This window comes from Vombatus ursinus, unplaced genomic scaffold (assembly GCF_900497805.2).
Source record: "Vombatus ursinus unplaced genomic scaffold, bare-nosed wombat genome assembly UNPS02014794.1, whole genome shotgun sequence".
Taxonomy (NCBI): domain Eukaryota; kingdom Metazoa; phylum Chordata; class Mammalia; order Diprotodontia; family Vombatidae; genus Vombatus; species Vombatus ursinus.
Genome location: NW_020954572.1, coordinates 13,839,876 through 13,866,636, shown reverse-complemented (window position 1 = coordinate 13,866,636; position 26,761 = coordinate 13,839,876). Strand labels below are relative to the sequence as shown.

The 26,761-nt window shown below is 37.4% G+C and overlaps 1 protein-coding gene across 1 annotated transcript in view; it reads right to left on the bottom strand.

Moving 5' to 3' along the window:
• The window catches only part of AKAP6 (A-kinase anchoring protein 6), a 470,308-nt gene that overhangs the window by 296,109 nt on the left and 147,438 nt on the right, over window positions 1-26,761 (bottom strand). The window contains exon 5 of the mRNA XM_027870237.1: window positions 15,463-15,585. Within this exon, the coding sequence (XP_027726038.1) occupies window positions 15,463-15,585 (123 nt within the window). The remainder of the gene's footprint in view (window positions 1-15,462; window positions 15,586-26,761) is intronic.

Genomic DNA, 26,761 nt, shown 5'->3' with positions numbered 1-26,761 from the left:
AAAGAAAGAAAGAAAGAAAGAAAGAAAGAAAGAAAGAAAGAAAGAAAAAGAAAGAAAGAAAGAAAGCAACAAGGAGGGAGGGAGGGAAGAAGGAAGGGAGGGAGGGAGGAAGGAAGGGAGAAAAGGAGAGAGGGAGAAAGAACTTGAAGGTAAAATTGCTCAATTCCTATTGTTAATTTTCTTCTTTTTTTTTTTTTTTGGTGAGGCAATTGGGGTTAAGTGACTTGCCCAGGGTCACGCAGCTAGTAAGTATTATGTATCTGAGGCCGGATTTGAACTCAGGTTCTCCTGACTCCAGGGCTGATGCTCTATCTACTGAGCCACCTAGCTGTCCCTAAATATCTTAACACTTTTTTTTTTTAGGCAATTGGGGCTAAGTGACTTGCCCAGGGTCACACAGCTAGTAAGTGTCAAGAGTTTGGTCTGAGGCCAGATTTCAACTCAGGTCTTCCTGATTTCAGGGCTGGTGCTCCATCCACTGCGCCACCTAGCTGCCCTAATTTTCAAGGAATAATAGGAAATAGTAGAGGTTATGAGAGAATGGAGGTGGGCAAGAGCTCTGGTTTTCAAAAGGGGAAAGAAGATAGGTTGGAAAAACTACAAAGTGCAGAGCGTGAGGCATCAATTCTTAGCAATATTCTGTAACAGTCTCATAAACACATGATTTATTTAAAAAAAAAACAGGAAAGGAAATGATAATCACCAGGTGCTTAAATAAGTTCACTAGATCATGAGAGCTGGTATTTTTTTTTAGTGTCTTTAATGTTCAAAAATGCTTTACCTATATTATCTCACTTGAGCTTCACAAGAAACCAGAGATAAGTACTACAAGTATTATTATCTCCATTTGACATATGAGGAACCCACGACACAAAGTGGGGAGATAACTTTATTTTTGATCATACAATTAGTAAGTATCAGAGGTGTGATTTTAAACCAGGTCTTCCTAATTATAAGTCCAGTCCTCTATCCACTACACTATGTTCCATCTCCTATTTGGCCAAAATAATTTCCTTTTTTGATAGGGATACTAGTTCAGTAGGCCAGAAGAAGGCTGTAAACATAGCATATCTAGTCTTTAGCAAGGCATTTTAAAAAGTGCCATATAGCATTATAGGAGACAAGATGGAGAAATATGGCCTGGTTGAATGACTAGACATAGAGTAGTGATTAATGGATTCATCTCAACTGGAGGCATTATTGCACAGTAGGAAAAACACCTTCTCTGGAGTCAAAGGATCTGAGTTGAAATACTGACTCTGACACAAACTGGGCAAATCTCTTAACCCCTCAGAGACTGTTTCTTCATCAAGACTATGAAGGAAATGGACAAGATTGCTGTTGTGTTTTCATTATGATCCTATGGCACAAGACATGGAAAGATCTATCCTTAGACCTGTCTCATTCCACGTTTTTAGCAATGACTTGGATGGTACACATCAAATATGCCAATGCCAAAAAGTTGAGAGTTATAGCTATTCCACTAAATAATAGAATCAGAATCTAAGACGTTCTTAACCACCTAAAACAATGAAATGCATTAGAAACGAACATAAAGTTTTTCAGGTAGGTCCCAAATCAATGTCATCATAAAACTGAGAAATCATAACCACAATCCAACTTTCTACCAGAGGTCTTCTCATTCTTGATTCTTGCTCTAGATCTATTCTATAGAATAACTACTCCTGTAATATTATTTCACTTCAAGTCATAATCTCACAAGACTAGTAAACAATGTTAGGAGCTCTATTGACTATAAAGTTAATTAAATTCACCCAAAATTAATGTATTGAGAAGCATCTGCTATTTTCAGATTCTAGATATAACTCCCAAAACACTGGTCTATCTCTTTACTATTCATCTTTTTGCTTAGAAAGTGAACATCTGACCACATCACTCCTCTCCCCAACCCATTGAATTCCAGTGGCTCCCTATCACCTCAATGATCAAATATACCATCCTCTGTTTGCATCCAAAGCCTTTTATAACCTGCCATCCCTTTCCAGTCTCCTCACATCTTTCATCCCTCCATATACTTTTTTTTATCTTGTGACACTGGTCTCCTTGCTCTTCCTCAAACCATCCCCTGACTCTGGGCATTTTCACTGGATATCCCTTATCCTTGGAATGCTCTTCCTCCTTATCTCAGCCTCCAGGTTTCCTTCAAGTCTTAACTAAGATCTCACTGTCTACAGAGAGCATTTCCCAATCTCCCTTAATTCTAGCACCTTCATTCTACTGATTATTTCGTATTTATCCTGAATGTTGCTTGTTTCTACCCGTTTGCATGTTGTTTCCCCCATTAAACAGGGAGCCCCTTGACAGCGGGGACTGTCTTTCACCTATCTTGGTAATTCTAATGTTTAGCACAGAGTAGGAGCTTAATAAAAATTTATTGACACTGTAAAAGGATTTGTGGGGAAGACAGAAGTAAGCAAAATATGGCCTCTGCTGTCAAGTATGTTACCATCTAGTAGGGTTAGGCGTAAGAGGTGGGGGAAAGACAAAGCATACAAATAACTAATGCTTAAGGTAGGATATGGGAACTTTCATAAGAAATGTAAAAACAAAGTACTATTTCTTATGGTTCTGTGAAAATGGTTTTAAAAAGATTATTTTATTTTAACCATATTGTGACATTACCCTAGTGTTCATTAAAAAAAATAAAATAAAAATTGGATCCAAGTTGTAATCTGACGGGCTGACAAGGCTTTCAATACAGATATTCATCACCCAGGGCACACATTTGTCACCAATATTCAGATCCCTACTTCATATCATAGTGTTGATTAAATAGCATTCATATGTGTCGTGAAAAAAATCAATATTCTTCCTTCAGAGCTTTTAAACTGTAAATGGAAAAAAAAATTCAGAAACACCTTTCAGATGTCTCTCCTCCCCCCCCCTTTTCATTTTTCATGGTTTGGAGTTTAAAAATGAAAGGTTTCTCTTGCTCCCATCTTCTTAGGACCACCTTAGGCCTTTTTCTTTCCTCCACTGAGGTGACAGGTAGCCATGGACCAAGAAACCTGAGATTCAGAGGACCAGCTGCTGCCGCTGCAAAACTACGAATATGGTTGGCATACTTTGGCAGGTTTGCCCCGTTGCTGCATTTCTGCAGTATGATGGAGGGCCAGGGACAATGGCTGCTCTCTTTAAATTACACTTGTTCATTACACCTAACTGTTATCAGCTTAGGGTATGGGCCAAGATGGCATCAAATCTGGAATATCAGGCAGGAGCAACAATATCCTTCTTTAGGAATCCGTACTGTTCAATTACTAGGTGGAAGTTACTATCCTTAGTGGACTGGTAAGTGAAGAATGTGTCAGCTGAAAAGTTGCTATGTATAACAACATAGGTATTCATTGTTCTTCTTCTAGTTGGTTGAGTTTGGGTTGGTATGATCACAGCTTTTGACAGCCCAGAACTTTATTAATGAACACCATAGAAATTTCATACCTTAGGTACTTTGTTGGATTAGTGCCTAGTAGAGAAAAATTCTCTTGTTGAGCATTGGGCTACCTCCAGAGACTGATATTTCTCTTGACACAACTACAAGGAGTTTTTGAGTATAAACTCCACTTTGGTTTTCATTCAAATAATTTTAGAAAAGTTCTATTTTCATTAATATCACTTTTTCAAAAAGCGATTTTAAACTTGAATACCAAAGAAGAAACAGTATCAAAAGACATTTAGTAAGCACCTTTCTATTTCTTTCTCTAGGCTAAACACCGGCCAAAGAAAATGAAAAGACATTGTCATTGCCCCTGGGGGGATGATCATTCAAAATAGAGAATACTTGTGTGGGACTATATATAAAGAAGCTACAAATCCTACCCATACTTTATGGAACAGCTCAAATGGCATCTCCTCCATGAAGTTTTCCCTGCTCCCTTTGTCAGAGGAGTATAGAATTAGAACTGATATGGTCCAGAATTTAATAGGAGGAGAGAGGGCTGGATTGCCTTTGGAAATTTCAAGTACCTTTAATTAACTCTAACTTCTCCCTGAAACAAAGGTCCTTCTTTCACCAATAAATAGTCTACCATTGGTCCTGTAGGGCTATGAGTCATGGAACACTACAATCTCTGAAAAAACAAAAAACTAGTATGTTATAGAGGGCACTGAAGAGATGTATACTAAGAGCTAGCTACAGCATATAAAAAATAAGAAACCATTAAAAAAAAACTAAATGATTTTATCAGAGAAATGTATGATTGAAAAAGAAAATAGGGTTGGTCATGTGGTAATACTGGTATCCCCATGATGTCAAATGAAAGGAAGAGCATTTTTTTTGTTTATTTGTTTGTTTTTTTACTTTTTGCTGAGGTGATCAGAGTTAAGTGACTTGCTCTGGGGTTACACAGCTAGTAAGTGTCTGAGGCTGGATTTGAACTCAGGTCCTTCTGACTCCAAGGCCAGAGCTCTATTCACTGTGCCACCTAGCCGCCCCAAGGAAGAGCATTTTGGATAGACGTGGACAAGAGTCACACAGGATGGGGAAGTATGGATGAGTCATGTTCTATGTATTTGGGGATATCATGGTCTATTTTATTTTTCATTCTTACCCAAACAAGTAGATGGCAGGATTGAAATTGAAAGTATATGTTAGTTTTTCCACCCTGTACAATGGGGATTATGATGGTTTAGAAGAGGATTGAGAAAGTTTTTTGAAATGAAACATTCTGAAAGTTAGAGTCATCCAGCATATTATCTTGAACTTTGTTTCTGAGTTCATTTGGTTGGAAAAGTATTTTTAGATTTTGACATTCAATTCTACTTTAATTAAAAAAATTTACAATACATTGTATTTATGTAATATTTTTATAATATGTAATATTCACATCCTGTATAATGCATTGACACCCATGTCTTCCTTTGCATAGGCAGCATCATATTACCAGTGTTAATAATCTGCACTTAAAAAGTACAGAAGATATAATCCAAAAAATGGATCAGAAAGGAGATGGGCAAGTAATGTATATAGCAAAGCTAATGGATAACAGACAGACAATCTGAATGCTGGAATATTAAAGAACCTAGAGAAAGACCCCCAACACATTGGATTTATAAAGGTGCACGGTCAAGAATCACTTGGGATCAGAAGTCCCAGATGGGTTACAATCTGAGGCAGCAGAGGGAATACCTACATCGATAAGAAGACTGATTTATTATTGATTATTATTATTATTATTAAGGTTTCTTTTTAATCATGTACAAATGCTTTATCATGCTTCTTTCCTCAGAGTCTTAGATTTGTACACAGGTGTACATATTCTTAACAAACAATATTACTCCTTTGCTATCCTTTCAATTCAGTTTTAGGTGAACAAAATATACCTGTTTGTTGCTATACCTTATCCTACCAAGTGTCAATGATTATCTATTAGATCATGTTTGCTTCCCTGTATTATAATCTCTAATTCACTTTAGGACCCATACATTTCACACTGATATATAGAGTTCTCAGACTATAAACAACATCCTCAGCTATTTCCTCAGCCAATTTCTAGACACCTCTTGCATTGTTATTAACTTGTGTTAGACTTAAGGAAAGTCACTGAAGGAAGATGGATTCATCACAGGCTAAAAGCAAAAAAATAGCAACACAAGTTTCACATACTTGCAAATCAACTTATAAACCTCTGATAGGGTCATGCAGACAAGTGTTCAGAGATTGTCCCTCTAGTCCCCCTTCCATACTCCACACTTCAGCTGGCTGTCTTGGGAGAAATATTGGTAGGGAAGTGAAGGGAGAACAGAGTGATTGGTCATGTATCCTTCACCTCCTAGGATAGTGCTATCCTGCACCCTGCTCAAAATAGCTCTGCCTAAATCCTAGTTTCTCCTCATTGAAATTCAGAACTTTACCTGCTCTTCCACCAGTTTTTTGGACCGGATCTTCCTATTGTATTCCTATGAGAAGACTCAGAACTACTTGGAGAAGTAGGGATAAAAAGAGAGGAAAGGGATTGGTCCCAAGATGCTTGACTAAACAAGAGAGAACTCTGGAAACAGGGAAAGCTCAAGGGAGACAGCTGGGAGCAGAAAGATGTCTAATGAGAGATAAGCACTCACTTATATCAAACCATGTGTCATAAATCAGATCAATGCTTTGCTAGAGAGGATTTGACAATATATGGTTCCTCCAACTGGGAAAGACAGATGAATTAGGAGAGCAGTGTACTTAGTGCAGAATTACCCAGCATTCCTAGTAGATGATATTTCTACATGAGTTGAGAAAGCATTCCAAAACTAGTCATGATGGCAAAATATTCTAAGTTAGAATATACACATATACATATACATACATATATATATAATATACACACACATACACATGTATATATGTGTATGCATATATGTATATGTGTTTGTGTATATAATTATAATGCTATCATCTATTACCTCAGTTTCCCATTTTTTTAAACTAGCCAACAAATCTTTTCTTTTCAAGGCCATTAAGATCAGTAAGGGTCGGGGGAGGGGATGGGGTGGATATGTTCATGTTTGCAAAATACTGCATCATGCTGTCATCTATATAAAGTCCCTACTCAATTTTAAACTAGGCAGACATGCTCTATTTGTTTCTCTAGCCTCTGATATATATGAGACACCTGCTTGATTTATTTTCCCTTACCTGATACTCTGATTGGTCCGTATTTCCCTTTTGAGATATTAGAACTTATTTGTTTTCTTGTGACTGATTACTATATGATCCAATGCCCATTTGGGGACTTAGGGATGCATGAAAACAATTTGGGAAGCTCAGGGTTATAAGTTCAGAAAGCCAGGCTAACACTGTGAATACATTTAAAAGGAAGTCTCCTGAGAGGAGCAATATTAACCCACTCTACTCCTTCAGTTTTAAAGCACTGTCATTCTCAAGATACCATACTATATCTTAAAGGAAAAATCTAAGCAGGCTGCCAAGAACAATGGAAGTGGCCGTGTTATTTATAGGGCTTCGGTTGCAGTTGGAGTTTGGGTGGCTTTAGTATCTTTAGCAAGCAAGAAGTGGGGGAAGGAGGGAGGGAGAGGAAGCAGGATTAGCCAAAGGCACATATATAACACTATATTAAAAGTGGTTTTCAAAAAAGAGAAATGTTCAATATATTCAATACCTGCAAAATACCTTTCCAGACTGACATTTTCCTGAAAATGTCACTTTCCAGGAAGATAGGAATTATATTTTTTGAAAGGAACAGCTAGGTTGTAAGCAGATGATTAATTATCATGAAAAATCATTGATGTATCATCGAAATTTCACAGTATTTCTTACAGTTAAAATAAAGCACCTTCACAACATTTCCTCAAAGAGATACTGGGAAGCTTTCAATGATTAGCCAACACATTTGGCTACTATTGTAGAAAAGATATGAATTAAGTATCAAATATCATAGACATCATCATCATTGCCATAGTTATCTTTGTCACAAATAAATTTTAGACAAATTACACATAACAGAAGTTCACAGTTTCATAGACAATTCTCTTTTGTTATGCTTCTTTGTCTATGGAAATATGTCTTGAAAATGTTAACGTTCACAATAAAGGAAACATGATTATTGGAAGAAATATCGTTTTCCGCTACCACAATACAAGCTCCTTGAGGCCTGGGGCTGCCCCAATTTTTTTTTATTTGTATTGCTGAATACAAGCACTGAGAAAAGTGTTTGGCACATCATAAGTGCTTAATAAATACTTTTATCATTCATTTATCCTTTCATCAAGTGACTTATCCAAGGAAACATAACTATTAATTAATAGAGTTGGAATTTGAGCACCGGAAATCTATGGTCTCAATCATATATTCTTAAATTGAGACAGACTTCAAGAAGCTTACAATCTAATTTAAAAAAAGATGACATGTGTGTTCAGATAAATAAAGTATAAATTTTTTTACATGATCGATGCATAAGAGGAGTACAAAATAGTATGAGATCAGACATAGCTATAACTAGATATTTTGGCACACATGGTAAGCAATGCAAATTAACCCACATATCAATATTTTAAGATAAATTCAACTGGTACATTGGAGAAAAGAGTAAGACCCAGAGAACTGATCCTCATAGATGGAAATCTCAGGATAATGAAAGGTTTATGCTTGGGGAGCTGCCACTGATAGGACTAGTGGTGGGAGAGAGGAGAACAGAGTAGGGTAGGGCCAACAAGAAGTTCACCAGAGGGGGCAGCTAGATGATGCAGTGGTTAGAGCACCAGCCCTGAAGTCAGGAGGACCTGAGTTCAAATCCGGCCTCAGACCAAACACTTGACACTTACTAGCTGTGTGACCCTGGGCAAGTCACTTAACCCCAATTGCCCCCCCCCCAAAAAGTTCACCTGAAGAACAATCATAGCAGGGAAGAAGCAGATCATTTAGTAGCTTCTTATTTTAACTAATGATTTTTACTTACAGGCCTAAGATAAGTTGTTTTTATGCTTCTAGAGCAGCGGTGGGGAATCTGTGGCCTTGAGGCCACATGTGGCCCTTTAAGTACTCAAGTGTAGCCCTCTGAGTCAATCCAAACTTCACAGAACAAATCCTTCTCAAGTTTGGATTCAGTCAAAGGGCTAGACTTGAGGAATAATGGGATTTGTTCTCTGAAGTTTGGATTCAGTCAAAGGGCTGCACTTGAGGACCTAGAGGGCCACATGTGGCCTCAAGGCCACAGGTTCCCCACCCCAGTTCTAGAGGCATGCAACTGCAATTTAGAGTGTCCTTTAAGTTCTGGTGCCCTGGTACAAAGCCCTCACTGCTCCCCCTAGTTATAGCCCTGAGATAAGAGGGAATCATCATTTCTAGCAGACAAGATTAGGCAAAGCCTTAGGTGGTATTTTCTCTGGACCTCGATCAGGATAGGATATAAATTGAGAACTGTGGATGTAGGAAACATCATGAGAAGAGTATAGAAATAGGATATGTTCATAATTTTAAAAACTAAAAAAAGTAAGAAGCTTAAAAAAGATAGATTGGAGCAAGGTTGTAGAAATCCCTGAATGCCAAGTTAAGCAATCTGACCTTTATTTAGTAGGCAATGAGAAGTTACTGGAGTTTTTAGAGCAGGGAAGTGGGATCAGACATATGCATTTAGATGATTACTCTGGCAGTGATATGTAGGACAGATTGGAGGAGGGGGAAAACTGGAGGTGATAAGACCTGTTGGCATTAATTTACAATAGTTCAGGTGAAGAAGAATAAGAACTTGAATTAAGATTGTGGCAGTGGGCATGGTAAGGAGGCGACTGTAAGAGATACTTCTCTGAAAGAATTAAAAGGAAGGAGTTGGCAAATAAATGTGTAGGACTAGGAATAAAAAAAGATAATTTGGAGGTTACCACTATAGGCGACTGTAAGAATAATAGAACCATTAACAGAAATAAAGAAAGCAAAGAGAGAAATGTTTCAGGGAAAAGTTATTTGTGGTTTAGATGTGTTAAGTTTGGACAACCATGGCAAAATGTCCAGAAAGCAGATCATAATGGGAGACTGGAACCTAGAAGTCAGACGTATAGCAGTGATCCTGAAAGTGATGAGTGTAGCAGATGAGATCCCCATGCCTAAGATCTCTTTAGAAAATTGTGTTCTTTTGATAAGTCTACCCTAACATCAGCTTGGCCCTATGACAAAGTACACTTTGTCTCTCAAATCTCAATTGTTTTGGGTAATGGTTCAATATATACCTTCAACCTGAAAGATGAAAGAAGTGTGGTCCATTCAAAAACATAATGTCTAAAGTAGGGGGGAAAAGACAAATTATTCTCCTGATAAGTAGAAGGGCTGAGTGTTAAAAGTTCTTGAAATAGATCTAATTTCCACTAGAGAATAGTAGTTCCAAAGAAGAGAGGGACAAAGCACAACAGATTTCAAACACCACTGGGTAACACTTCAAGGACATTAAGAGCTAAGGTTATTTTGTGGTAGTCAAGAACTAGAAATAAAGTAGATACCTATCTTTGAGGGAATGACTAAACAAATTGTGGAACATGAATGGAATTGAATATTACTATTCTATAAGAAAAGACAAACATGATGAATACAGAGAAGCACGGAAAGACTTACATGAACTGATGGAAAGTAAAGCAAGAAGAGCCAGGAAAACAATATAAATGAAAACCACAACAATGTAAATAGAAAGAACCACCACAAAACAATCAAAACAGAATTCTGTAAAATTATTTAAAAAAAAAAAGGCTTGGTCTGATAAAAGAGATATAATAAGACATCTCCCCTGCCCATTCTTTTTTAGAGGTCAGGTCCATGAGTGTGGAACACTGAATATTCAATGTGTTGATTATTTTTGCTGATTTTTTTCTCTTCTGCTTTTTCAATTAAAAAAATTCACTGTTATCAGGGACGACTTTCTAGAAGGGGAGCTATATATATGTAGATTATATATAGCTATTCATATATATCTACATATATCTATAAGTTTACATGTATAGCTGTCTTTACAACTCCATAGATTAATATCTACAGAAAAATATTTTCAGTACGTTATTGAACACAATTGAGTCTATCACATTGACCCCATCAAAGCTGCTACAGACCTTAAAATCAAAGAATCAGATCTATTTTTAGAACATGGATATATAAACTGCAATACTTTTGAACTCCCAATTATAAAGAACTGTCCCTTTAAGATTAAAACAAATCAGGTTAGTCTGAGGCTTAGAGGTACACAACAGTACCCCTGTTCAGTTGTGTTTTGGATTAAGAAAGAAACTAGGGGAATCTAGAATTTACAAAGAATCCTAGAATCCTAGAGATAAAAAGGACCTAAAATGTTATCTAATTCATTTCCAAAAAAGAGAAATGAATCCCTACCATGACATCTCCAACATATGGCCATTTATTCTCTTCCTGAGACTCCTGTGGAATTGGTTACCTCATAAAAACTCACTACTCATGAGGTAACCAATTCCATTTTTAGATAACTCTAACCATTAGGAACTTCTTTTTTTTACTGAGTCAAAATCTGTCTCTCTATAACTCCTACTCATTGGTCTCAGTTCTCCTCTCCATAGAGTTACTAAGAACATATTTAATCCTTCTTCCATGTAATCACCCTGTAAATATTTGAAGATAATTGTTACATCTTCTCCCCTAAGTCTTCTTTCCCTTTTTGTTCCAGTTTTCTTCAGTCATTGACTTTGTGAGCTCCATGAGGACAGAAATCATGTTTCAATTATTTTTATATCTCTTCACAATACTTTACACAGAGAAAATCCAGTTATAAATTGTTGTTGAATGAATGAATGACTTCAGGTCCCCTCACTGCCTCCAGATGAGATTAACTAGAGCAGTGCATATGCAAAGCAAATGCCGATAATTGGGTGCAGGGTGATTTTGTTTTACTATCTAAGAACTACTTAACAATAGGGTAGATAATTTTTAGATGCTTTACACTGGTTTATTTGCTCCCTAATTTGCCAGCATGTCCATGGTCATAAATACATATATGTATGGACACATACATATACACATATGTATGGTTGTATGTATATGTATATATAGGTATCATGGGTGTAGAAGATATTCATATGTATATACATTTGTATATCCCTAGATGTATAAATTCTTATGTTTATGCAAATACATACGTATTTTGACATCAGTCTTTTGGTTTAAAGAATGATGCTTTTATTTACTTATGATTTCAGAAGTGAATTTTAAATTAAATGGGAATGAGGGACCAAGTCCTAGGAGCATGCATGGGTAAGCCTGCTTCTGGAAGTTTATAATATATGGAATGATATTCCATAATTATTTCAGTCATTCAACAAGCATTTCCTAAATGGTTACTATGTTCCAGGAGCTACGTTAGGGAAATTAAGGTAAAAATATGGTCCCTGAACTCAAAGAACTCACTTTCTAATGGGGACTTGCATTGTAATGTTTCCAGTTCATTTATTGTGTGGTAAAGAAAAGGCCTTTTGATTGGTTGGGTTTGAGTGAGGAGGATGAAATAGAATGCCTGAGGAGAGGTGTTTTTTTTTTTTGGGGGGGGGGGGGGCAGGAGGTCCAGGGGGTGGGAATAGCCCATGAGTACATCGCCCTGCTGTTGCTTCAATTTCTATTGTGTTTATTCTTCCCTGCTTTTAGTTGATGGAGTATTAGAAATGGCTACAATTCAGTGAGCTTCAAAATACAAGCAGGGCAAGCTACCAGAGGTCCAGGAACATCAGTCCACATGAGGATTTTCAGGCAATTGATCAGGTGATTCTGAGACCTGCTGCAAGGGGAGTTTTGTTGTCCAGTACACATCATATTTGAAAGTGAACTTGGTGGAATGAATTTTTTGTTGTTGTTGTTCAGTCATTTCAGTCATGTCTAACTCTGTGACCCCATTTGAGGTTTTCTTGGCAAGGATACTAACGAGATCATTCATTTCCTTCTCCAGCTCATTTTACAGATGAGGAAACTGAGGCAAACAGGGTTAAGCTACTTGCTCAGGGTCACACAGCTAGTAAGGGTCTGAGGCTGGATTTGAACTCAGGAAGATAAATCTTCCTGACTCCAGGTCCAGCACTCTGTGCACTAGGGAGTCACCTAGCTGCCCCAAGGGCAGTGGAGTGATACTTTGTAGAAACTATTTTAAGTTTGAATACACTTTCTCCAAGGACTGAAGTGATATAAGGAAGAGTGTGTCCCAGGTAAGGGGAACATTTTGTACTCGGGCTTTTGTAATATCTTTTCAGTAGATACCCTTGCGTAAAAGCTAACTGATGTTAATTGGTTAAATTGAAACTGGGGCACCAGTCATTGAGTAAATCAATCATATAAGGGAGAAACTAACTATAACTGGTGATTGATACTAGGGAGAACACACCAGAATGGGTGCTCAAGCCAAGAGGTTAAAGAAAACCCTGTTACCTTTTAGGTTTACCTCTAGAAACCTGAGGGGATGTAGGGCTCAATTAAACAGTACCAGAGGGAACTGGGATAAGGACAGCCATTCCTCCCCACTCCTGAAGAGATTATATAGACTACATGAAATTATGTTAAAGAGATAGGTCTAGAGATAAAATCTCTTTCGACTATTTACAAAATCTCCAATATATCTCTTTTTAAACCAATGTAACTCAGAACCCTGGAAGAAAAACTATCATCTTTTAGTAATTGGGAATTATAGGATCATAGGACTTAGAGCTGGAAAGAATCTCAGAGATCACTCACTTATTCCAACACCCACATTTTATTGGTGAGAAAACTGAGACAAAGAGTCAGATGATTTGTCCAAAGACGCAAGAGTGGATAATAGCAGACTTTGGATTTGGAACCAGATCCTTTGGCTTCAAATGCATTCTTCATTGAACTCAACTATACGACCTTCTTAAAGTGGAGAGGAAAAGCTTAAGATGGCCAATTTGAAAAGATCTAGCAAGCCAAGCCCTCTGTCCCTCCCTCCCTCTCCCTTTCTTCCTTCTTTCTTTTCTTCTCTCTCTCCCTTCTTTTTCTTTCCTCCCTCCCTTCTTTCCTTTCTTCCTTCCACCAACATTTAAGCAGCACCAACTATGCAGAGTATAGATTCTTCTTCAACGATTCCATCAATCTTTGAAATAATAAATAATTTTATGCATGAGTAAGGATTCTTGAATTTTACTTCAGAACATGCAGAAGTACAGGGAGAGAGGCACCAGGAGGGCAAGGGTGGGGCCAGGGAGCAATGAATACTAAGTGTTGACAGAGCAGTTCCTTTAACCTGAGCCCTGCAATTTAGAAGGCCAGTGTTGGGCAGAGGTCACCACAAGGAACAGAGTAAGGTGTGCTGTCACAGTAAGTTTGAGGATGGGAGCATGCATTGGTTACAAAATGGCCTAAGTCACTCAAACCCCAAAGAGGAGGGAGACCTTTGTTCACTACTATCCTGACTTGGATTTCAATAAATTTCCTTAAGCTAAAAGGCTCTTTATGCCCCTGTGCCCTCTGGGACCTCGAAAACTCAATGTGTTTGCCATAAAATATTAAATCCAGAGAAATCAAGACAGTGCGCTTAATGTGAAATAAAGTTCATATACTCTTGTTTAAACACAGATTAGAATCTCTGTCAGAACAATACCAGTGAAAAGTTGACATTCTAATTAATACAATTTACATTACAAAGCATTGAATATCTTTATCTTGCTATTACAAAATGTACACCCCCTTTATAAATGGGGGGTGGAATTGAACCTCTATTTGAGTACAGAATTGACAGTACAGGCAATGTTTCAAAAAACCAAATACAGGAAAAGGAATAAGGTCACTGGTATTTTTAAACATATTCACTCAAGTCTTTGAAAAGAAATGCCATACAACTCCTTATGGAATCACATGGTTTTGTGAAGCTCTACCACCCAAAAGACTGTTTGTCATAGAGTGGCAAGATTTACAGATCTTGCTATGACATCAAACACAATGCAAGCAACATCTTATAGGATCTCTTTTGCAAGATCCAAAGCCCAGCCCTGGCACCTTGCTCATCTCATTCATTTAGAATGCCTACAGAATGAAACTCAATCCAAATTCTGAGTATGTGAAGGGGGGCAGGGAACTTGCCCCACAGTTGGGTAGCCACGGATTCATGTTCACAGCCTTTGTCAATTTTATGCTTTCAGTGAAGGGAATAAAGATGAGAGCCTTAAAGCTTGAATTTTCATTTCCTACGACAACACGGTTTGTCTTCATGCTTTATCACAGCTCCAGGACTTGGTTTCCACCCCTTCATAATTGATACTGGCCATTTGAAGCATTCAGTAAAAACCTCATGAGGTTCATCAAATGTCCCTCAGTCTATAATTCTTGCTTCTAACATATTCAGCAGCATATTCATCCAAGTGTTTTCCACTTCTCCTCAATGGTTTTGCTTTTGCACAGGGACAGGGACAAGTATAATGACAGTTGTATTAATCACATGCTAAAAAACCTATATAGCTGCAAAAGTGATTGAGATCATCATTTTAAATATTTTATTAAAATAATTCAGTGTAAAACAGATAAAGCAGACCCTCTTGATAATGAGAGGTTCATTAATTTTACAAGAATTCTAGAAGGCTTAGTTGGAATGGTCACTGGAATTACCTTTCAAAAAAAAATTCTCCCAAAAAGAAAAAAAGGAAAGAAAAACCTTTTATTCTAGCTTCATGTAGTAAGGTTCCTATATAATTTTGGAGTGATATTTTTTGGTATTACAAGACTGTTTGCCTTTATAGTTCTATCTTTGGAAAAGAAGCTTTGACATCTGAGCTAGAAATAGGGAATATTTCATTCTCTTGGTAGTACCCGAAATAACTGGCAAATTTTCAGTTTCTGTGATTTCAGTTTATGCCATTAGAGCTTGTTTTTATTAACATAAAGCCATACCCTGATGTCTTCCTTTTTCTCCCCTCTGTCATCCCTCAGTGGAAAAAAAAAAAGCCAAACATTAAAATATTTCAATTACTGATAATAACTATGGCATAATCTTGTCCTACCAAGTGTGTCTCCAGGTAGAGTTTAAGGCCGTCCGTCTCTGCTTTTGGGGGAGTCCAGTTTTCTGTTGTTTCCATGGCTTCATTTAGCCACTGAATGAATTCATCGAGTTTGTTTACAAATGCCTAGTCAGATAAGGGGAAAAAAAAAGGACAAGAAAAGCATAGTGGTTAGTAAAAGTCAATTTTGAAGAAAAATTCTTAGGAACACCGATTGTGGAATTAAGTACTCTAGACACTTCAGTCCTGGTTTCTTTGTTACAGCACAAAATTCCAATCCTGCTCACACCCAAAATCCATTAAAATGGACTCTACCAATGACCAATTTGAATTTATTCCTACAAATACAGTCTACCAGATTTAGGTTGCATTGATTTATGAGTTGAGTTTTTTCTAATGGTAACAGACACTTAGAGATACCATAGTCTTTTATTCCTCTTGACAATAAATCACATCAGGTCTTGCAGGAACTTATACTTAAGGGACAAGATCTATCCCCATGAAAGACTATGCATTCTCTTCAGGCTTAAATGAAAGGAAAGATTGAGAGGTTGGATAACCTTAAACAGAGTCAGAAATTTAGTCAAAAATCAGGGAACTGTTTCAATAATGCTTTGAGAAGCCCTTCTGACAGTCCAATATCTGAGGCTAAGTGCTGGTGTTTGGAAGGAAGGAAGGACAAGGCTGGTAGAGGAGAAAACAAGAAGCTAATATGAAGATCTAACTTTCCAGAGGTGTCCTGGTCATAAAGAAATGTTCTTGACTGGAAAGCACAAATCACAATAATCCTACTATTTTTCAAACAGTGGCTATAAAAATTTATTGGAACCATTCAAAAGAACACATCTGCAGAAACTGAAAATAATTTGAAAAACTGAAAGCCCAACAAGAACCTGACTGAGAGATGGATAATGACAAGGGCCCAGCTTTCCATATGTAGGTAAACAGCACCACCTGGAGGCCTAAAAGCATACAGGCAGGTTTACACATTTGGGTGGCTGATTTCAAAGGCTATTTTCCGAATTTAATCTATGCTGTTTTTCAAGTGTGATCCTAAGAATTGATTAAACACACATACTCACACACACACACACACACACATGCACACAAGGAGGAGCATCTTTCATTGAAAAAACCTTTGTTTTTTCACAGAGTCTCAAGACTCTATGTGAATTGGAAAGTTTAGATGAAAAGTCATTTCCTTACCATGTTTTGTATGGCTGTGTTGTTCTCTCTGTTAGCCCTTGATCGCAATGTAAGATTCATAGCACCTTATCTGCTTTGTCTCAAATGAATGAAAAATACCAGTTTTCATTTGGTTCACTGCTACAAAACTGCCCAGGAAAGTCACAATTATCTTAGAAGCAACTTAATCTGAAATGGAAGTCTATGCAAATCCAATCAAGCTGATTAAGTCACTTCATTCAGCCTAGTATAAAACAGGGGTTCTTAACCTTTGTTGTGTCAGGGACCCGTTTGGCAGTCTGGTGAAGCCTATTTTGAGTTCTTTGCAGAGCATTTTTTTAAAAAAATAAAATAAAAACTAAATTTAAAAATATAGTACATGCTAAATTTCAGTAAGCATTTAGTCAAAATAAATAAACCATTTTTTTTTCCTTAACCAACTTCACAGATCTCCTGAAATTTTTCCATTGACTCTATGGGGCCTGTGGATTCCAACTTAAGAACTCCCATTCTATAGTGTCTCAAGTCCCAGAAAGATTGCATGTATTCACCCACCTCCTTTTTGTGTTTCTTCTAGGTGTGACGTTCTTAATTTAGGGGTTCAAGCACTTTTTAAAAAAATATTTTATAACTCTGTTTCAATATACTTGGTTTCTTTTGTAATCCTGGATTCTTTAATTTATACATTTTAAAACATTATTCTGAGGAGTCCATAGGCTTCACTAGACCATCAAAGGGGCTTGTCTCACACACACACACACACACACATTAAAAGCCCCTGCTCTAGGTAAAGTTTTCATACATCGAGTAAAAAAGCATGAACATTTCCATAGGAAACTTGTTTCCCTTCTTCCCTAAAACATTCTCCTGGTCCGAATGTATTTTCTGTATTTGCAACCTAACTGCTCTTCCCCCCCACCTTGATTTTCTTCCCATTATTATTAAGTCTAAACATATACAAGTCCACACAGAAATAACGATTATGGTCCTTCTCTTTTTATTTATCATTACCTGTATTTCCATAATCATTTGAGTCACTTTCTTCCTTTTTTCCTCCAAAATTCCTACATATTTCAAGCTCACAGATGCATAAAACTGAACTCAATTATTTAAGTGTGGTTACCACTTGCTCCAAATTGTACTCCCAGAATCTTTTCCTACCAGTCCTCCTAACAGTCAGGAATTTTGCAAGTTCATATCAGATTTTATAGCCTCATAAACAGAGATGACAGGCTTTTGCAGATATACACCTGGGCAAAGACTTAAGTTATCATACAATTTAAAAAGAGGGAATCAAAGTCTATTCCTGTATTAAGGCTTAAGTGCAAATTCTGGCTAACCTTAAAAACTAATGGAGAACACTTGTCCATTACCAGGGCACAATGGTTTTGAAGGATAAAAATTTAAGGGTAACAACTTGCCAAATTTCTTCTCCCAAAGTTTAAGTAAAACTGAAATTTCTTGGAGTTTGAATTTTGGCAGTTACATTTATATACAAAATAACTGATTAAGAAGAAAATAATTTGGTCAAGCAGCAAATTATTTTGAAAGCAAAGTACTGAATATAGGAAAATAAATGATTAGTAGTAGTTTATATTTAAGTTCCTCGAAGGTAGAATCTGTGTATATATACACAAGACATTCAGTAGACACAATGTTTGTTGTAGTTGCTAAAATTTGTGTTGTTGTTGTTGTGTTTGTTATGGTTGTTGTTGTTGAGTCATTTCAGTTGTGCCTGACTCTTTGTAAACCCATTTGGGATTTTCTAGGCAAAGATACTGGAATGTTTTGCCATTTCCTTCTCCAGTTCATTTTACAGATGAGGAAACTGAGGCAAACAGGGTTAAGTGACTTACTCAGGGTCACACAATTAGTAAGTATCTGAGGCCAAATTTGAAGTCAGGAAGACTCATCTTCCTGATTCCAAGCTCAGTGCTCATTCACTGTGACACCTAGCTACAAAATTTGTGCTACTCACAAAATGAGCTCCCAATCAAATTCAATATTTATCTTTTCAAAACCAGTTTGTAACTGAAGGTATTGTCAGTCTTCAGCCAATGTATCTGATAAGGCAATACATGAAAAGCTTATTGTCATTCACAATTGGACAATGATCATAAAATTAGCTTGATCTATAAGGTTTAGATTGGTCACATTCTATAGCAATCTCTCTGAAAGTTATCGCCATATATCACATACAGCAAAAATAAATTGTGGGGTAGGAAAGGTGAGAGGGCACATTTATAGAGTAAGGGACAATGTCTGTTCAGTTCTCTCCTTGGTACTGCATCTGAATTGTACGGCTTTTTCACAAAATTTTATTTGTTGTACCTTTTCCCTACTTTTATGGGGGGGGGGGGCATTGCTCAAAGAGGACTATTTGATCACTCACAATAGGAACCAAAGAAATCAAATATATTATTCCCCCCAAAATCTCAATAACGAAATAATTTATGATCAATCTAAACAAAGTAGAAAATGTAAATGATATAGTCTGTCTTTAGTAAAAAAAAAAATATGAGTGCTGCAGATCGAGGGGTGGAGCCAAGATGGTGGAGGGAAAGCAGTGACTTGCCTGAGCTCTCCCTCAAACCCCTCCAAATACCTATAAAAAATGGCTCTAAACAAATTCTAAAGCAGCAGAACCCACAAAAAAAAACAACAGAGTAAAACAAATTTCCAGCCCAAGAAAACCTGGATGGCTGATCAGAAAGGTATATTGCCCCAGGCAGGGAGAGGAGTGCAGTGTGGCATAGGCACGCAGGCCACAGTGACCCTGGAGCAGGCCTCAGAGGACTAAATCATGTGCAGCTGTGGCGGTTTCCAGACTTCTCAACCCAAGAACGCCAAAGACAACCTAGAAGGTCAGTGGGAAAAGTCTGTGACTGCAGTAAAAGAAGAAGCTAGGTCTCAGCCACCCCGAGGGCAGCAGCTGCCTCCTGAGCTTCCGGCCCACAGACTGAGGGGGAATCGAGTGGCTGATCAGAGGGAGATTGCAAGGATCTCTTTGCCAGGGCTGAGGCAGGAATCTCTTGCTTTGCCTGTGCTTGGATCTGGGTCACAGTTCTGAGGGGCAGTCCTGGGACAAGGAGAAGCGCTGGCGTGGTGGAGCTTGTTGTGGTGGTGGAGAAGAAACACCTAGCCCCTTAACATAGCACCTTGGAAGAACTGAAAATTTTCAGGTCCCTGGAAGTATCTCTGAAAACAACTGTACAAACCCCCAAAGCTTGGGACAGTACATTCTCCATATTGGAAACAGACTTTTACCTTAACAAAGAGTTTAAAACTCAAGTAATTGGTTGGGATCATGAGTAAGCAGCGCAAAAAGAGTCAGACTGTATTATCTTACTTTGATGACAAAGAAAATCAAAACATACAACCAGAAGGAGAAAACAAAGTCAAAGCTCCTACATCCAAAACTTCCAAGAAAACTATGAATCAGTCTCAGGCCTTGGAAGAGCTCAAAAGAGATTTTGAGAAGCAAGTAAGAGAAGTAGAGAAAAAACTGGGAAGAGAAATGAGAGTGATGCAAGAAAATCATGAAAAGCAAGTTAACAGCTTGCTAAAGGAGACCCAAAAAAATACTGAAGAAAATAACATCTTGAAAAATAGCCTAACCCAAATGGCAAAAGAAGTCCAAAAAGCCAGTGAAGAGAAGAATGACCTAAAGAGCAAAATTGAACAAATGGAAAAAGAAGTCCAAAAGATTACTGAAGAAAATACTTCGTTAAAAATTAGAATAGAGCAATTGGAAGCTAGTGACTTTATGAGAAATCAAGATACTGTAAAACAAATCCAAAAGAATGAAAAATTAGAAAACAATGTGAAATATCTCGTTGAAAAAACAACTGACCTGGAAAATAGATCCAGGAGAGAGAATTTAAAAATTATTGGACTATATGAAAGCCATGATCAAAAAAAGACCCTAAACATCATCTTTCAAGAAATTATCAAGGAAAACTGTCCTGATATTTTAGAACCAGAGGGCAAAATAGAAATTGAGAGAATCCACTGATCTCCTCCTGAAAGAGATCCCCAAAGGAAAACTCCTAGGAATATTGTAGCCAAATTCCAGAGTTCCCAGGTCAAGGAGAAAATATTTACAAGCAGCCAGAAAGAAACAATTCAAGTATTTTGGAAACACAATCAGGATAACACAAGATTTAGCAGCTTCTACATTAAGGGACTGCAGGGCATGGAATATAATATTCCGGAGGGCAAAGGAGATAGGATTACAACCAACAATCACCTACCCAGCAAAACTGAGTATAATCCTGCAGGGGAAAAAAATAGTCATTCAGTGAAATAGAGGACTTTCATCAAGACCAGAGCTGAATAGAAAATTTAACTTTCCAATACAAGACTCAAGTGGAACATGAAGAGGTAAACAGGAAAGAGAAATCATAAGACACTTATTAAGGTTGAACTGTTTACATTCCTGCATGGAAAGATGATATTTGTAACTCATGAGAGCTTTGTCAGTATTAGGGTAGTTGGGGGAAAAAATATTGTATGTAGGTATATATAAATATAGATAGATAGATAGAGGGCACAGGGTGAGTTGAAGATGAAGGGGTCATATCTGTAGAATAAAATTAAGGGGTGAGGGAGGATTATACTAGGAGAAGGAGAAAGGGAAAGGTAGAACAGGGTAAATTATCTCACAGAAAAGAAAAGGCTCTTACAGTGGAGGGGAAACGGGGGAAGGTGAGAGGGAATAAGTGAATCTTATTCTCATAGGATTTGAGTTAAGAAAGGAATAACATACACACTCAATTGGGTATGGAAATCTGTCTTACCCTACAGGAAAATAGGAGGGAAAGGGGACAAGAGAGTAGGGGGATGATAGAGAGGAGGGCAGATTGGGAAAGGGGGTGATCAGAAGCAAATACTTCTGAGGAAGGACAGGGTCAAAAGAAAGAATAGAATAAATGGGGGGGAGCTGGATAGAATTAAGGAAATTAGAGTTAGTTTTTCACAGCATGTCTACTATGGAAGTGTTTTGCATAACCGCACATGTATAGCCCATATTGAGTTGCTTACCTTTTCAATGAGGGTGGATGGGGAGGGAGGAAGGGAGAAAATTTGGAACCCAAAGTTTTAAAAACACATGTTTAAAAAATATATTTTTATGGGGTACAGAAATCTATCCTGCCCTACAGGAAAATAGAAGGGGAAAGGAGGGAGAGATAGCAGGGAAAGCAGACCAGGGGAAGGGGTATTCAGAATGCATGCCATCTTGGGGTGGGGGAGGGGTGAGATGGGGTGAAAATTTGGAACTCAAAATCTTGTGGAAGTAAATGTTGAAAACTAAAAATAAATTTATTAATAAAAAAAAGAAATTGGGCAGATCAAAACTCTTATGTGATAAGTAGAGGGTTCAGAACAGTGAATGTCTGTTTCACTTTTAGTCTGGTAGAGATATGGAAACTCATTCCAACAGAAAAAAAAAGAAGGTTGGGTTAAATACTATCTATGCTCCCCTCTATTTCCAAAGCTATAAAAATCTGACCCAAAAGTATGGTAGAACAGACCAATTGTCATTTTTATCTATAGAGGGAGCACCAGCTTCAATGTGAACATGGACTCTCTGAAGTACTGACTAATAAATGGCAAAAATTAAAAAAAATCAAAAAATTAAAAAAAAATGAGTGCCTCTTTTTCTTCCATGTCTTAGAATAAATGGAAGACAACCTGACCAGTTGTCCCAATCCTACCACCCAATTTTGTTAACATAGTCTGTATTCTCTCACCATTCCTACAGTGCCCTCATCTGGCCATTTCTGGTATCACCCTAATTGTACCACTGCTGTTCATTTCTACATACAGGGACAGAGAAAGGAAACAAGTTGAAAATGGAGATGTGTTGAAAACTAAAAATAAATAAATTATTTAAAATTTTTTAAGTTAAAAAAGAAAAGAAAATGAAAGTGTGGGGGAAAGTGGCAGAAATAAGCATTTATATAGTGACTATTGTATGCCAGTCATTGTGCTAAGAGTTTTACAAATATTATCTAATTTGACACATGAGCACAAAGATAGGCATAGAGATACATGTCTTTATCTTTGTATACACCAAGACAGACAGATGTGATTGTACATAGTTTCCACTGAGCATGTGCACCTTCACTTTTAGATGTATAGCCCAGGATGAGCGATATATTTAAAATATATATTGTGAAAATGTGTGTATTTGTAGATATGTATTGCATTTACAGTTGGAAGAGACTTTAAAAGATAATATAGCTCAGGCACTTCATTTTATAAATGAACAAGTAGATGTATCTATATGTGGCCTATTATATAAGCCTCACAAAGGCCTATAACATATTCTTAGAAGTTGAATTGAATAGTTATCTACAAGAGTTTCTGTTGATATAGATACATATACACACAAACATATACACACATATATATACATATATGCACTCATACACACGCATATAAATAAATTTTTGTTCTTATTGTTGTTTAGTTGTTTTTCAGTCATGTCCAACTCTTCGTGACCCCATTTCGGTTTTCTTGGCAAAGATACTGGAGTGATTTGCCATTTCCTTCTCCAGCTCATTTTACAAATGAGGAAACTGAGGCAAACAGGGTCAAGTGACTTGCCCAGGTCACACAGCTAGTAAGTGTTTGAGTCCAGATTTGAACTCAGGAAGATGAGTCTTCCTGACTCCAGGTCTGGCACTCTATCTACTGTGTCACCTAACTGTCCCTATAAATGTAAATATAACACACACACACACACACACACACACAGAGGCAAAGTGAGGATAGTCTGGAAAAACACTTATACTTGTTTATCTAGAGATGCTAAGTTTATATAATCTAATTCAGGCATTTAAACTCGTACTGTGTGCAAGGAACTGTTCTAGGTCTTAGGAATACAAAAGCAAAAATGAAATACTGTCCCTGCCTTCAAGTAGCTTGCATTCTCTTGGTGGGATACATCCTATAAACAGATACTATATTCATGACAATTTAAATGGAGAGAAAGCATGCACAACTATCAGGAAAGGCCTTGCATAGAAGTTGGCACATGACCTGAGCCTTGAAGCAAGCTAGAGGTTCTTAGAGCTGTTGACAAGGAGGGACTACATATAATCTAGACATAGCAGAAGTTTGTGTAAAATCATGAAAGTGGAAGATGAAATACTCATCTCGGGGAATAGCAAGTAATCCACTTGGGCTGGAATGTGGAGTGAGTGAAAAAGAATAATGAAGATATAAGCCCAGAAGGTATAAAAGTAAGATCTCCTACGCTGATAATCTGCTGAAATGTCCTCCTCCTATCTCATTCTGTACTTCTTTTGTGCTTATCATATTCCATCTTAAACTAGAGTATTTTCTGATAAAATTTGAGTGCTGTTTGAATCCTCTCTCTCTCTCTCTCTCTCTCTCTCTCTCTCTCTCTCTTTCTCTGTACATATATATATATATAGAGAGAGAGAGAGATAGGTATATATATATGTATGTGTATATGTATATACACATCTATATATGTTCATCATATTATATAGTATTACATATTTAAATATGTGTTATATTCCCAATTCCTCTCTAGATTGTAACAAGGGGTATTTGGGTACATATTCAACAGTACAGTAGAAATATTATTATTATATCATTAGCTAACACAACATTATTTTTATATATTATCATAGAGCTAACATTTATATAGACTTCTGTCTCATTTGATTCTCACAACCCTGTAAGGTAAGTGCTATTACTATCAACATTTTACAGATGAGGAAACTGAGGCTGTTCACGACTATACAAGTATCTAAGGCGGGATTTGAATTCAAATCTTGCTGACTTCAATCTGGTATTCTGGGTTCAAATGCCACCTCTGACACAAGTTGTGAACCTGGCAAGTTAGAACCTCTTTGAACCTTAATTTCCTCATCTACAAACTTGCAGTAATAATGAAGTACTTATTTCACAGGGTTGTTGTGAGGCCTAAAGGAGGTAATGAATGTAAAGTGCTTTACAACCTCCAAAATAAATGTCAGCTGTTATTATTATTTAATGGCCATCATGAACAAATAAATTTTCTATCCTTCTCTTTCTTGTTGTCCCTTTATGTCTGTTCTCTCCCTTTTTCTCTCTTACAACTTCCTTAGTCCTTCCTCTATGTTCTTCCCTTCCACAGTCCAACAATCCCCTTTAAACAAATATTTTAAGCGCCTATTTTATGCAAGTTTGTATGTGCCAGGAATAAAGACACAGAAACAATGCAGTCCCTTCTTTCATTAAATGTTTACACATACTCTTTTCCTAAAATACTGCTCTTCCAAGCCCATTAAACAACACTGTAATGACCCTCTGAGGATAATCAAAAATACTACCTATAGACTGATCCTAATCCTCCTATTCTAAATCTCCCTCCGAAACGCTATTGATTGCAGCAAATGCTGCGTGTGTCTAAAATGTGTATCCATTCTGCTGGTTGGAGCCAACCTAAAGCTCAAGAAGAAATTCTAGCTGTCAGAAGACAGATTGGTTTGAAAGCCATATCTGATATCCTATGCCATTTTCAAATGGCAGACATTTGAGGATGATCTCACCAGTTCCCATGGGTTGTTCTATAAATCCAACCTTTCTCCTGAATACCAGTCATACATGTCCAAATGCCCTCTGGCATCTCCAGCTGAATGTCCTGTAGGTATCTCCAACTCACTATGTCCAAAATGGAAGCCATTGCCTAAGCCTGCCCTTCTGTACACACTTCCTTATTTCTACTGATGGTACCAGCATCCTTTCACATACCCAGGCTTGTAACCTTGAAGTCATCCCCAACTCTCCCCTCCTCCTTACCTCTTATATCCAAATAATTGTCAATATCTTAACAAGTCTATCTGTACCATATCTCCCACATCCACCCCCTTTTCTCCACTCACAAGACTGTCATCTAATCCTTCTAGACAAGGTACTCTTAACCTAGGGTCCCTAGTTAGATTTCAGGGGGTCCATGAACTTTGATAGAGATTAATGAAAGTAAAGATTTTTCTTCCTAACAAAATTTAGCATTTCCTTCACTTACTTTAAAAACAAACAAACAAACAAACAAAAAAACAACTAACACTATTCTGAGAAGGGTTACCTAGCCTTCCCTGGACCATCAAAGGGGTCCAAGACACAAAAATTGTTAAGAATCTCTGTTCCGGACTGTTGAAATAGCCTCTTAATTGACATCTCCGCTTATAATCTGTCCTTTCTCCTATCGGTCTTCCACAAAGCTGCCAAAACAATACTGCATTTCTGCATACAAATCTGATCATATCAGTCCCCTGCTCTAGGCTTTTCAGTGGCTCCCTATTGCCTTTAGCACACAATACAAATACTGTAACACCTCAGCTTTGGCACTTAAAGATTTCCCAACGTGGCTCCAACTTGCTTTTCCAAACTTATTTCATATTACTCTCTTTTACATACTCTATATTCAAATTGACCTATTCAGTGATCAACAAACTAAGCATTCCATCTCTGCATCCATATTTTACAAAGTCTTGCCTCCCTCTGCCCTATGCTAGGAACACATTATCTCTTTACCCCCATTTCTTAGGACCTCTAATTTGCTTCAAGGCTCAGCCCCTGTGACACCTGCTATGGCAAGCCTTTCCCATGTCTCTAGTTGTTAGTACTTTATCTCTCCTTGAGTTACCTTGCATTTAGCTATTCATGTAATTGTTGTATTACTCACCCCTCCACCACTTCCACCCCCCTGGTACCACTCAGTAGAATGCAAGTTTCTTGAGAGCAGGGACTGCTTTTAAGTTTGTTATTTTGGCTTTGCCCTTGTATTCCCAGCTCTAAGAACAATGCCTTGCACATAGTAGGCTCTTAATAAATGCTTGCGCAGTTAAGTGGTGCAGTGAATAGAGTGCCAGACCTGGAGTCAGGAAGACTCATCTTCCTGAGTTCAAATCTGGTCTCAGACACTAGTCACATAACTCTATTTGCCTCAGTTTCCTCATCTGTAAAATGATCTGGAACAAGAAACAGCAAACCACTCCAGTAGCTTTTCCAAGAAAACCCCAAATGGGGTCATGAAGAGTCAAACCATGACTGAAACGACTGAACATCAACAATAATAAATGCTTATTGAAAGGAA